The 13,205-nt window shown below is 32.2% G+C and overlaps 1 protein-coding gene across 2 annotated transcripts; it reads right to left on the reverse strand.

Annotated features, from left to right (window-relative positions):
* Window positions 1-806: 806 nt before the first annotated feature.
* On the reverse strand, window positions 807-10,865 carry LOC115887516. Of its 2 annotated transcripts, XR_004051093.1 has the most exons (5): window positions 10,574-10,865; window positions 5,794-5,997; window positions 3,652-3,981; window positions 2,760-3,068; window positions 807-2,157 (listed from the first exon to the last, which is right to left on the reverse strand). XR_004051093.1 is itself a non-coding variant. In XM_030906981.1 (4 exons), the coding sequence occupies exons 1-4, from the start codon at window positions 10,665-10,667 to the stop codon at window positions 2,872-2,874; spliced, it is 825 nt and encodes a 274-aa protein (XP_030762841.1). In that variant the 5' UTR covers window positions 10,668-10,865; the 3' UTR covers window positions 2,679-2,871. The 2 variants fall into 2 exon arrangements, 1 of the variants encoding a protein (XP_030762841.1); XM_030906981.1 differs by lacking the exon at window positions 807-2,157 and having other exon boundaries at window positions 2,679-3,068.
* Between the last annotated feature and the right edge of the window lie 2,340 nt (window positions 10,866-13,205).

A 13,205-nucleotide genomic window follows, 5' to 3' on the forward strand; every position in this document is an offset into this window, starting at 1 on the left:
TATTTTTATACATACCATATAAATATTTTTAATAATATTTTTTAAGTTATATGTAAATTTCTCATAATATAATAAAACTTTTTAGATCAAACCAGTGTTTTTTTTCATTACTAATTTTCACCATCCTATTACACTCTTTTCGCAATTGTTTTTTTTAATAAAAAAATTAAGCTTATACAATACAGAGTGATTTTCACATTTCGACATTTCACACTAATAAATCGGAATAAATCGTTATAATTCATTATTCGTGTGACCATAACACATTGCACTAAGCTTTCTGTCATTTTAACTGAAAACTACAGGGTCGCTGATATGTATGGTGTATGTACGATTAATAACGGTAAAATATACCAGGTACCGCAAAAAGTTAAACACAAAAGTTATAGGGTTTTTAAATGTCTATTAGCTAGTAGTAAATTTGAGTATACAGGGACGGACATAAAAGTTGTACCACATTGATGTGCTACGACTTTATGACCAACCCTGTATATTTAAATTTATTATTCGCTAATAGATATTTAAAAACCCTATAACTTTTATATTTAACTTTTTGCGGTACCTCGTATATTTTACCTAAGAATCGACCGTTCCCATACATATCCTTGACTTCCCATACATATCCTGACCCTGTATTGTTTATTGCTTTGACATATTTTGGATGTGATCTGTCGAAAATATACTATGTATACACTGTATTATTTATACACTAATTAATAAAAATAATAATTTTTTAAGAAAGCTTCATTAAAATAAAAATGGTAAGGTAAAAACAAATGTATTTGGATTGACATCAATTTATTTTAAATTATATATAAATGCAATGGAAATAAAATTAAACAACAAAAATGCAGTAGTAGTATTGTAATTAATTTATTTTTTTTCTCAAAAACTATTTGTATTTGGAATATTTATAAAATATTTTTATGAAACATATAACTAATTTCGATGTTGTTACGTTAACTAAAATATGTCCAACGGGAAAATATCTCATTTACAGTGTCTGTTATTTTAATTCACAGGTATATTGTATTTTCTCTCATTTTTGAACGTCGTCTGTCGAAATCAATACATTTAAAAGAGCCGAAATCTTCCATTAGTCGTTGGACAGATTATAGACGACATAAACAGAGGGGGAGTGCTTTATGATGCAATTCTACTTCAATTTCTTTTTTGTTTTTAAAAAATGTTATAATACTTAAAATTAAAAAAATAAATAGGCAAACAAAAATATGAGAATATAGAAACGCAGAATTATAAAATACATATGGGTCTGAATTATAAATATTACTATGTCATTTTCGGCTAATGTCTGGTCAATATCTGAGACAGAATAAGTATAAAATAATATGAGATCGTTTATTAATCAGGTAAAACAGAAGCCTAGCTCATACAATATTCTGGTATTGCTGGTAACTATTTTGAAATGTGATTTTTTCTATTCACTACTATCAAATTATAAAGGTCCTACCACACTGCGATACCTTCTATAGTTTGTCCAGCGAGAGAATATATGATTTCTTTCAGAAACGATATATAAAAAAATGCACAAAGCTATTGCCAGTCTTTTTAATTCAAAATGGAATTAAATTGAAATTATTAAAAAGAAGACAGAAAATAACTGTTATGGTTATATATTCTTTTACTGGACCGACTATATATTTTTTTAATAAATATACCAGGACCCTACAGTGAATACCAGTGAATGAGCAGCAGATAACGGGCTAATTGTAGGTTTATATCGTATGATCGAATAAAAACGACGTCAGCGATGGCTATGAAATGAAGATCACTGTCCTTTTATATGTAAATTGATATGGGAAATGTCATCGATCGTCCTTTCCCAGCCAACTGGACGCCGTTTTTTTTCGATTATACGGTACTTATTACTTATACATTTGTAATGTTGTCTATCGTTCAAATTCCAATCATATTTAAGTTTGAGCTGTCATTTTTGAAATAAACCAATAAAATTGCATAAAATCAACGACGAACAACGCATACAGATGCATGTAATCCCACACTAAGTCTAGAGATAACCAATTAACATGAAACAAGCTGTACTTATGGTTATACAGATGACTACTTGATTGATTTCATGGTGCTTATTTTTCAATAAGTTTAAATTTTTTTTATACCTTGTCAATCTTGTCATATGTACAAGGGCGTAGATAAGAGGGGGGGGGTACTGGGGGACAGTACCCCCCCTGACGCTTGACGAGATACGAGAATTGAAATAGTCGACTATGAAAAGATTTTTTTTAATTAATATCCGACATATAAGAACACTTTGTATGCTTTTAATTATGTTGATTTATCGTTTATAATATGTTCGACCTAATTAAAAGCACACAAAGTGTTCTTATTGGCCAGGACAGATTAGTGGGGTTAACTCTAATCAATATCCATAAAGATATTGAAATAAATGTTGATGCTGTTATTGATAGGTTTTCCAAACAGCGTACTAGAAAACTTGATTTTGTTTTGTAGTTTTATTTATAGTTTTATAGTTTTTTTGATAGTTTAGATTTTTTTATTTATAGTTTATAGAAAATTAACTAATAAACGTCGTTGTTTCATTTTTGTGTATGTTATTTACAAATCTATATTTTAATTTTTGTGTTATGTTTTTATATCTTTTTGAAGACAAAAAAATCGCCGTCGTTTTAATTCGACAAAAAAATTCCGACGGTGATTTTTTTTGCGACTTAATCATAGTACCACCCCCATAGCATACACCTATCTACGCCCCTGCATATGTATGTCATTTTGTGTCTATATTTATGTTGTTAACAAAATATTTATTATATGTGTATATTTGAAAGTATATAGAAAGCATAAAATTAACATTATATATTATCCGGATTCGTGTCATTTGTTATATTTGCATTCTCCGTCTTTCTTAACCATCTCGTCCAAAGCAATCGCTATATCATCGTAGTATCTGTTGTTTGTATGCTTAACTATGACTTGAAAGCACATCTTTAGGTCTCCACTGGATATAGAAAAATTCAAAAAGGCTTTCAATTTCGTGATGCGTAAAGGGGAAGGTGGGGAACTAACACCATCTGAAAAAAAGTTTTATTTTTTAGATAAAACTCGGTATCTTATAAACGATGTATCTTATACAGGATGCTACAAATTCGAGATACGAACATTGGTATCTCGGAAACCGTAATAGATACGAATATGGTTAAATTGGGACAAAGTTGCGCTTCGGGATGTTCACCAAGATGCCATCAAAATAGTTTCAAAAATTTCAATGATTGCTGAGTTCTTTTAATAAAAAACGGATTTTTTTGAAAATCAATCTTATTTTTTCCTGTCATTTCTTTTTAGATAATCAAAAAACTAATTGCACATTCTTATAGCCACTTTAATAGGTCTATCTGTTAGTATTTTTAGATTTTCAAATTAGTTGATAATTTGTGAGATTCAGAGGCAAACTTAATTTTTTTAAATACGGACCTGCATTTTTTATTTCAGGTTTTGAAAGAACTCGGTTTCCTGAGTTCAAGTTATTCGACGCATCAGGTGAATAAACAAGTGGCACCAAAAAGTTTTTAAACATTTCCCGGAAAATGTCAAGAAAATTATAAATTTTTCTACACTTTCAAAGAGTACTTAAAAATTATTTTATATCTTTCTTACCTAAGAGAGCTATGGTTACAGTCCCTTTACAGTTATTGCTTTCTTGACAAACCGACTGATAGTTCCATCCCCTCCCTTCAAAAATTTTACCACTTTGGTCTTGATAAAAATTGTACATTATTCCTTCGTCCAGCTTAATTTTTTTCTTGCCGTTTTCTTCAAATTCCTTAAAGCCGGTACAAATGTTATTGTCGCATTCAGTGTTCATTTCGACCAGAAACACTTTGGGCACCGGTCTCCTTAACCGGGGTAATTTCCTGAATGCTGTCGTGTTAGAACCCCATTCATTTCTAGAGAGGTAGTCAAATTCTTCTATTATATGGGATTCGTCTGGAAAGATAATAGAGATAGGTATATTATTAAAACAACCACATGAACTCCTCTCATACGCGGAGGCTCCAAGGAGAACGACAATTTGTATTGAAATTAAATTTTGTGAGCATATGTATGTTAATTTAGACCATTTTTTAAAAATATAGAAGGTTCTAGTTCTATAGGGTGTCCCCAAAAAAAGTTACAAATCAAAGTTGTGTTTTTTGTAATGGAACATCCTATATATTATGTGATTTTCGAATTCTAGGTAAAAAACAAAGGCGAGTTTCAATAAAGATGCATATGACTAAAATGTAAGGTTTTCGACATATTTAACATTTTTTAAAAATAAAGAACAATTTGTAAAGTTCAATAAAAGCTACCTAAAATGTAATTTACCCGATATAGCCGAATATGTAGTTAAAATAACTATTGTACTTACTTTAAATCAAATTAAAATTTAACCCAAAAAGTTATACAGGGTGAGACAAAATTAATATCGAACATTGGTCACATTTAAAAGCAAGTTACTTTTTTATTTTAAATGGAACACCCAATATATTATTCCGATATTCAACGAGGAATTCATGTCTCTTCAAAATACTATTAAGTTTCCTTACCCTCCAAACAAGGATTTTCTTAGATATTTTCATTTTTATGATTTAGTACCGACCGAAGTAGTTGATAAAATCTAGGGGGTTATGATATGTCTGACATTACTTCAACACAGATGTCAAATTAGTACAATTTCAATAACTAGTTATCAGTTTGAGTCAGTTAAAACAAAAAAAAAATCTCAGAAATTGACGAAAATGAAAACTTACCCTATATCAGAGAGAATTGATATGATTCTATTAGTTCGTGACTACAGTGTGCGTTCACCAATTAATAGAATAAAATGGTCCTGATTTAGTTATCTAAACTTTTCTTATGGGGATATGTTAAAGACATTGTTTACAAAACTCGATAAACTATTGTCGACAACATGATAAGATTATTGTGGCTGCTTTTCGAAGTAGAACTCCACATAAAAAAATGCCTTTTAATATGAAAAGATTTTTTGAAAAGAGAATAATTTTGTGCAGTGAATAGGAAAAGAAGTATTTTGAGCGTTTCATTTCATCCAGATAATTTTTGTCACATAAATATACGTTTATATCTAGTTTTAATTCTGTACTAATTTAAAGAAGTTTTAAACCTGTATTTTTTATTATCGTCGAATATTTTGCTCTACATCCTTTAATTTTTGTTAAATTAACACAAGATATATCACAGCCACCTAGATTTTATTAAATAATAAAGATCTACTGACGTAAAATCATAAAAATTAAACTATCTAGGAAAATCTCTGTCTAAGGGGTAGGCTAACAGTATTTTGAAGATATATGAATTCTCCATTGAATATCGGAATAATATACTGGGTGTTTCTTTTAAAATAAAAGAGTAACTTGCGTAATTAATATATGGGATGTTCCATTACTAAAAAACCAACTTTGATGCGTAACTTTTTTAAGAACACCTTGTAGAACTCTATATTTTTATAAAATGCTTTCAATTAACCTACATATTATGCTCCCAAAATTTAATTTTTTTATAAACTACTTTTCTTCTTGAAGCCTCCGCGGCGTATGAGAGGCGTCACCCTGTATTTACATAGTCCTTAAAATTCTATTTTCAGCAATACATTACAAGTTTGTTACATTTCTGAACATTTTTACCTAGTAACGACTTATGATACTGATATTTTATTTCAGTATATTACAAGTTATTATTTATAAAAATAAAGAGCTGTTTGTCATACAATTTATCATACCCGTTTTTGTTACTTACCCTCTTCTAAAATTAATAAAATCCCAAGAGCAAGAGCAAGAATAATCAAAAATACGAATAATACAAGTAAAACTTTGTCATGACACTTTGGGCTTTTTATAACGGAGTGTTCCTTGCAGGCTAGAAGAGGAGTTGCAGTGTATTCCTCTATGTTTCTTTTTTGCAAACAAGCAACGCATTTATTGCAGTCGGGCTTAGGATGAACTGAAACAAGAAAGCAAAAATAATAAAAATACTTAGAATCTTTGGATTTTTTTGTGGAATAAAGCTACTATGAAATAAGTCAATGTTAGATTTGTAATACGTTAAAAAGTGTATTTTAAAGGTTGATTCTTACTATACCTTCCGTATCAGCTACCTTCCGTTTCCCTTCCGTTCCATATCCTTTCCTTCCATAATATATTTTTTTGGCGGACGGACAGTAGGCAATATGTCCAAACCAAGTTGCAAAAAATAACATCCACAGTTAGCATTTATGGCAATAACATTAGATTGGAAACATATTAGTTAAGAGAAAACCACATAAAACTAACAAAAAAACATATTCGGAGTCTCTTTCGAGGGGCTGTAAAACAAACTTTGCGCAAAACCTACATTTTCAGTTAAATTGTGTCCAATAACTGCCTTTTTTCTACAATTTTTTAAATAGTAGGCGTTGCATTCAAGTGACACAGTATTATAACAATTGAATCGGACGACCTTAGCTTAAATCTGTCTTAAAGCTGTCAATAATTATTGTGAAATTGTCATAACTTGTTTTACGTAAATTCCAGGTTGCGGTAAATTTAATGTTAAGGTAAGTAAAAAAGTATCTTTTATTTTGATTTTTTGGATAAAAACTAGGTAAAGGTCAAAGTAGAACATAATCATTTAAGGTTTTTTTGATAGTGGCATATATTCTATCTTAGGAAAGTTAAGTCAAAAAAATCGCAAAAAAACGCAACATTAAATTTATTGGAAGCGTAAGCCTCCATGCGTATGTGTATAGTAAGATCCTTTATGTGGATACTTCTCATAAATTAATTGTTATAGTAGCTAGAGAAGAACTTGAAATATAAAGTTACGTAATTTTTCTCAAGATTTCCGAAGAGGTATATCATAAATGTCAAATGACATTTTTTGACAAATTGACAAATTTTGACAGTACTTAATTTTTAAATTAATTGAAATGGATTTTTCTTTCAGATTTAAAAATGTGCACTTCGTGACCATTTCTTCCAGCTGTTATAAAATAAAATATCAGTAAATAGTAGGTAAGCTTTTGTGGAAAATATTACCATTTTACTGGTCAATGGTTAAAAATAGTGATAGCAAAGTAGGCATTTCAAAATCACAAGGAAAAATGCTATTTAAATATATCATATACGGGGTATTTTATTTAATTTAGGAATACCTGTTATCTCATTGTGACATTACATATGACATCATGTAGAGGATTCTTATGAGTTTTACTGGTAACCATATAGTGATTCACGGGTAATATCACTCCGCGACAACTGTGGGTATTCCTAGCTATTATAACAATTTAACAATAATTCATTTAAAAGGAGTGTCCAGATATAATGGATATTACTTTACAAAAAAATGCATTTAGGCGAATACATCACACATCAGACTAACTAAATTAATCATGTAGGGTTTTCTTTTATACATTGACACCCCCTTTATCTTTTTTATTTGACATTTCCGAAAACTGTCTCAAATGAAAGTGGTTTTGAATAAATTTGCCAAAAAAGTTTATTTCACATATACAAAGTGCTTCAAAAAGTCTGGGCGTGGTTCAACTATCTTATTTCAAATTAGGTATACTACAAAAAAGTACTTAGAATTTTTAGGAGAAAATAAAAATCAAATAAAAAATTGGGTACTAATTTGAAATAAGAAAGTTGGGCCACGCACAGGATTTCTAAGACACCCTGTATATGCAAAGAAGACTGTTTTGAAAAATGTATTCGAGACCATTAAACTTTTGTTCAAGGCACTTTTTTCGAAAACGTCGAATAAAAAGATACAGAGGATGTCAATATATATAACAAACCCTGTATATGCCGGAGGAGTAATAATTGTTCAATATTTGTCTGTTTCATCTTGGCTCTGCCAAAAATCATGATCGTAATTTAGTGAAATGTAAAATATTATTACCGCATTTTGGTAGCTGTATTAGTCAAAAGATGATTTTTCCATTTTATGAATCCCCCACCACCCCCAACCACTCTCAAGTCAGCCAAAACTAACTGGGTTCACGGGCTACTGGCATAGAATGTTTTTCCCAAATTTAAACGAAATCGTACAAAAAAATAATTTTTGCAACATACTTCTGGATTTTTGCCTACTCTGGGACGGACTGAAGCGTATCGGAAACAGTGTTGTCAAGTTCTTACATTTAAACCAGCTCTGTTAACATTTTGCTCCCACAAATTTAATTAAGAATCTATTACCTTTTTCAAAAGATACAAATTTTTAAAATAAAAGTTTCGTATTGATATAAATTGTACAATAAAAAGTATGGAACTGATACGGAACGGAAGCTTTTACGTATAGCGTCAATACAATAAAAAATACGGAACGGATATGGAATGGAAACGGAAGGCATCGTGAGAATGAACCTTAAATGTGTGTAATCCTATGTATTTTTACATAAAACAACTATGTTAATCATTTATTATGTTGCTGATATAATGACATTCTCTAAAGATCTTAAATTAATTCAATATGACCAGTAAAATTCCATCGCTGATTGAAAGAATTGGGAAGATACGCAACCTAATAGGCAAATTCGTGACACAAAACATGTCCGAGATGTAGCTGGCGATACCGTCGCCGCTATACAAGCTGTCCGAGATTCAGTTTAGCTCTGCGCCGCGCCGTTGCGCGCTGATAGTTGTTTACAGCGCAGCGGATGAAAAATACCGCACCGCAGTAAGTTCTGCTTTTAGTCGACAGACTGAATGGTTGCCGAAGGCCGGAGGCAGTGTTGCCAGAACTGTGGATTAATCCTTCCTGTTACTTCCTGTTTTACCGGAAATTACTAGAACTTTTGATTTTTAAATGACATCCTCAGTATTTTTTTACTTTATTCGATAGAAAATGATACTCTGAATAGAATGACATTAATATGTCAGCTTTTGACATTTTATGCATATGGTTTATTTGAAACATGCGCTTCATAACGACAATTTGACTCGAAATACCAAGTTTTTTTCCAAATATCCTAATGAACCACACTTATTCCATTTGAAAAAATTGAGATATGATTAAAAAAAGGATTTGGGTATCTTTCAACCAGCCAGGACAAGCCACGAAAAACATTAGATAATCAACTCTATTTTTTCTAGGCTCCTTGATTAAAAATTAGTGTCTTTAACACAGTCATGGCACTCTAGATTGAAAATCGAAAATGTAAAAAATTGACATATGATGTGTCATTCTATTCAGAGTATAATTTTCTATCGAATAAAGTAAACTCAATGGTATAATTATTACAAAACAAATTAAATTTGGGTAAATACTTAAATTTCTTTATTACACACATTGGGTATTTACCCATCGCCCATCATTGATTTTCAATAACAGTAACATTAGAAAAAGAATAAATTCATAAGTGTGTTTATAAGGACTAAAACAAAGTTTTACAAAACTTACTTACTAAACTTACTTACTAAAAAACAAAACTTACTTACTAAAATTATATCATTTTTTACTTTACTGTATGATCTGACTGTACCATGTTAAATTAAAGCAACAATAGCTGATACAACCTGATACAACTTCCGACAGTAACTGCCAACAAACAATGATAATATGACCTGATATGAGTGTTCAATGACAGTAACATTACAAAAACAATAAACTCTATATCATAGGTGTGTTGATGAGGGCCAAAAGCGAAGGCATGCATGATTTTAATGGTAAAATTGCTGTAAATCGTTACTTTCTTTTTACCTCTAACAAAAATAAAGGTATTGAGATGAATCAAAAAACACCTTATCGAGAAAAGATGCATTTTGAGGATAAAGTGAGAATACAAAAGAAGTATACAAATTACATTTGTCAGTCTTATTGTTTAAAATAAACATTTATAAATGTTTACAATGTCAAAGAATAAAAAAAATAAAAATAAGATTCAAAAATATTTAGTAAGTGTATAGTAAATATAGTAATAGCAAATATTAGACCAGTGTTTACAAGATCAAATTTGATTATCAAAATATAAGGCATTTACGGCCTAGAAAGCCTTGTCTAGTAAATAAGATTTCAATGCTTTGCGAAATGAAGAAAATGATGTTATGGATTTGATTTCAAATGGCAGGTGATTTGTGCATTTTTTTCGAGTTGTATAATATTGAACTTTTAACTAACTCTGAGCGTGGGGTAGGTAGATAAAGATCTTGCTCCGCGTTCCCGAGTGGATAAGTTTGAGATGGTCTTTCTTGAGAAGTTGATACATGCTTACGTATTAGGCAAACGGATTCAAATATAAATAGGGAAGGAAGAGTTAATATTTTTAATTTTTTAAAAAAATGCTGCTGTTTAGTCCCAGTGAATATCGAACAGCTCTCTTCTAGCGCTTGAAAATGCGATCAAATTGAGTCGCACAACACGTACCCCAGAATGGAAGGGCATACCTGAGGTGCGACTCAAAAAGTGCATAATAAACAGTTTTAGCCACTGACACACTATCGAGAAAAGATGCATTTTGAGGATAAAGTGGTTTTAAAATGCATTTTTTTTTGGTTTGGGTTTTCTTAAAAAATATCACTTTTTAACAGTAGTTGCTTACTTGGGTAGCCTTCTGTCATTCGTTCAAACGATTTTTTCTTCAACAGCGGAACTGCCGCTGCGTGTTTCAACGCAATCTTTTTCGGGCAACTCATTTTTCACACAGTCACAAAAACGAATTATTAATCCCCAAAAGTTCTTCTAATTAATGTTATTATACTACAACACTGTACGTCATTTGAAAACTCTAAACAATTATATTTCCACACTGCACGCAGGGAGGAGAATCAAACTGGCAAAAAATAGAAATATTTAAAGAACGCTAAATGATAACAACAAATGAAATACATCTGGCCCTGTTTTGGTAGGTAAAGTCGTAAAAAGAAGTCCACTAATAGTTTAAACATTGTTAAGACCAGTGGCGTTTCTATTTTAAAGATTTTTGGAACTACTATTAACATATAACTGTGTGACAGAAATAACTCAACACCCAGTAAATTTAAATATATTTTACAACGATTTTACTAATATTTTGGAAAGTAGTTGAGATAAATATAAATATTAATCGATGACATTTTGAAACAAATTTATTTGAAAGGAATTCTTAACAATTGAATAATTGTCGTCTTAAAATTTAAGAAAAAAATTTAAAAAAGCGGAGAGGTACCTCAGGACTTTTCCAACGCGAAAATAGTGAATATATTTAAGAACAAAGAAAGTTTATCAGACTGCGGAAATTACCGGGGAATTTCGTTATTGGCTATCACAGGAAAATTCTTGCAAAAATTATGTCAAACCGCCTGTACCCACATATAGAAAAAATCCTTCCAGAATTGCAAACAGGTTTTCGCACCAACCGTGGCACTGTCGATTCCATATTTTCCATCCGCCAACTACAGGAAAAAGTAAAAGAGCAGCAGTCTAAACTTTATGTTGCATTCATCGACCTAACAAAAGCTTTCGACTCTGTGAACAGTACACTTTGGGTAATTTTGAAAAAGTTCGGAGTACCCAACAAATTTCTTACAATGTGTAAAAGCCTCCATTACAACAAGTCAAGAGTGTCACATCAGGGATCATTGAGTGATCCCTTCCTAACAAATACGGGAGTTAGGCAGGGATGTGTCTTAGCGCCTCTCATATTCAACATATTCATGGCAGCGCCCTCCATTATAGTGGACAGCAAACTGCAGGAGAGAGGATTGGGTATTAGATACAGATACGGCGGCGGTCTGTTCAACATAAAAAGACTCAGGGCAAAAATACGTATAAAATTCATCACAGAACTTCAATACGCTGATGGCTGATGCGCTCTAGTTGCAAACACATTACAACAATTACAAGAAATGTTGGGCACGTGTACCTGCGCATACGAGGCTTTGGGCCTTAAGCTAAACATCGACAAAACCAAAATCATGTGCACTCCCCCGGAAGATCACAACAATGCTATAAAAATCGGAGAAGAGCTATTGGAATATGTAGCGAAATTCAATTACCTCGGCAGTTTGATTTCGGAAAAAGCCAATATCGACTCTGAAATTCAGCACAGGATTAGCAGAGCCTCAAGAGCATTTTGGAAATTAACGGACAGGGTTTTCTACAATCATGACTTGAGTGGAAAAACGAAACTGGCAGTGTACCGAGCAATTATAATCCCCACCATGTTATATGGGAGCGAAATCTGGGTGCCGTACCGCCGACACATGAAGGCATTAAACAAGTTGCAACAGAGACACCTTAGACAAATCTTAAGAATCCGATGGTTTCATCATGTCTCAAACGTTTCGGTCCTTGAAAAAGCTAACTGCGAGATTATTGGAGTCATGGTTACAAAATCCCGCTTAAGATGGGCTGGTCACGTATGCAGAATGCAAGAAAACCGCATACCAAAATCTCTGCTTTACGGTGAGCTTGTAGACGGTAAGAGGAGGCCGGGTGGACAACTAAAAAGCTACAAGGACATTTTCCACGAAAACTTAAAGGGGATTAACATACAGAATGAATGGGCAGAAGCAACTCACAATAGAACTCAATGGAGAAGAATTGTAACCTCAGTTAACACACAATAGATCTATAAGGTCGCGGTGATTAACTCCCCTTCTAAACATTCTAAACCTCAGTTAACAGCGACAACCAAAAAGTAAAGAGGCAACAAAGCAATGAGATTTTCGAATGATCGGAGTGCGGTAGGCAGATAACATCACGTATCGGGCTTTTCAGTCACAGAAAACCTCATGAAAGCTCATGTCAAATACTCGTCGGCGAGTAATGGCAGTATGCACCTCCTCGTAAGTTTTGACTTTCTGTAACTCATCGTGGCATGCTGCGTCGTAGACCTGTACATCCAATATCAGATGTAGCACCCGACTCAGCCTTGTTAGTACCTATCACATCTCAGACATCTTCAATAGACGATAAATCTGGTGATCTTGCAGCCTACGGGAGAAGGGTTACATTAGCTTGTCGGAGGAAGTTTCTATTAACTGCAGCGGTATGTGGTCTGGCATTGTCTTGCTGGAAAATTGTATCTTGCAGTTGCTGAAGGTAGAGCAACGAGACAGGTTGTAATACGTAATTCATGTAGGACTAAGCATCCATGTTTCTGTACATAAAACTAAAAGTGACATACTTCCGACTGTTATGGCACCCTAAATTATAACATCCTTAGTAAACGTAGTCTCATGCTCCATGCA

This window comes from Sitophilus oryzae, unplaced genomic scaffold (genome assembly GCF_002938485.1).
Source record: "Sitophilus oryzae breed Bouriz unplaced genomic scaffold, Soryzae_2.0 scaffold_576_pilon_pilon, whole genome shotgun sequence".
NCBI classification, from domain to species: domain Eukaryota; kingdom Metazoa; phylum Arthropoda; class Insecta; order Coleoptera; family Curculionidae; genus Sitophilus; species Sitophilus oryzae.

Bases quoted from the DNA above. Each gene is read 5' to 3' on its own strand.
- LOC115887516 (XM_030906981.1), bottom strand. From the start codon at position 10,667: ATGAGTTGCCCGAAAAAGATTGCGTTGAAACACGCAGCGGCAGTTCCG. The intron at 5,998-10,573 runs GTAAGCAACTAC...TTCTTGTTTCAG, and splicing joins AATGACAGAAGGCTACCCAA to TTCATCCTAAGCCCGACTGC. The intron at 3,982-5,793 runs GTAAGTAACAAA...TTATCTTTCCAG, and splicing joins TTTATTAATTTTAGAAGAGG to ACGAATCCCATATAATAGAA.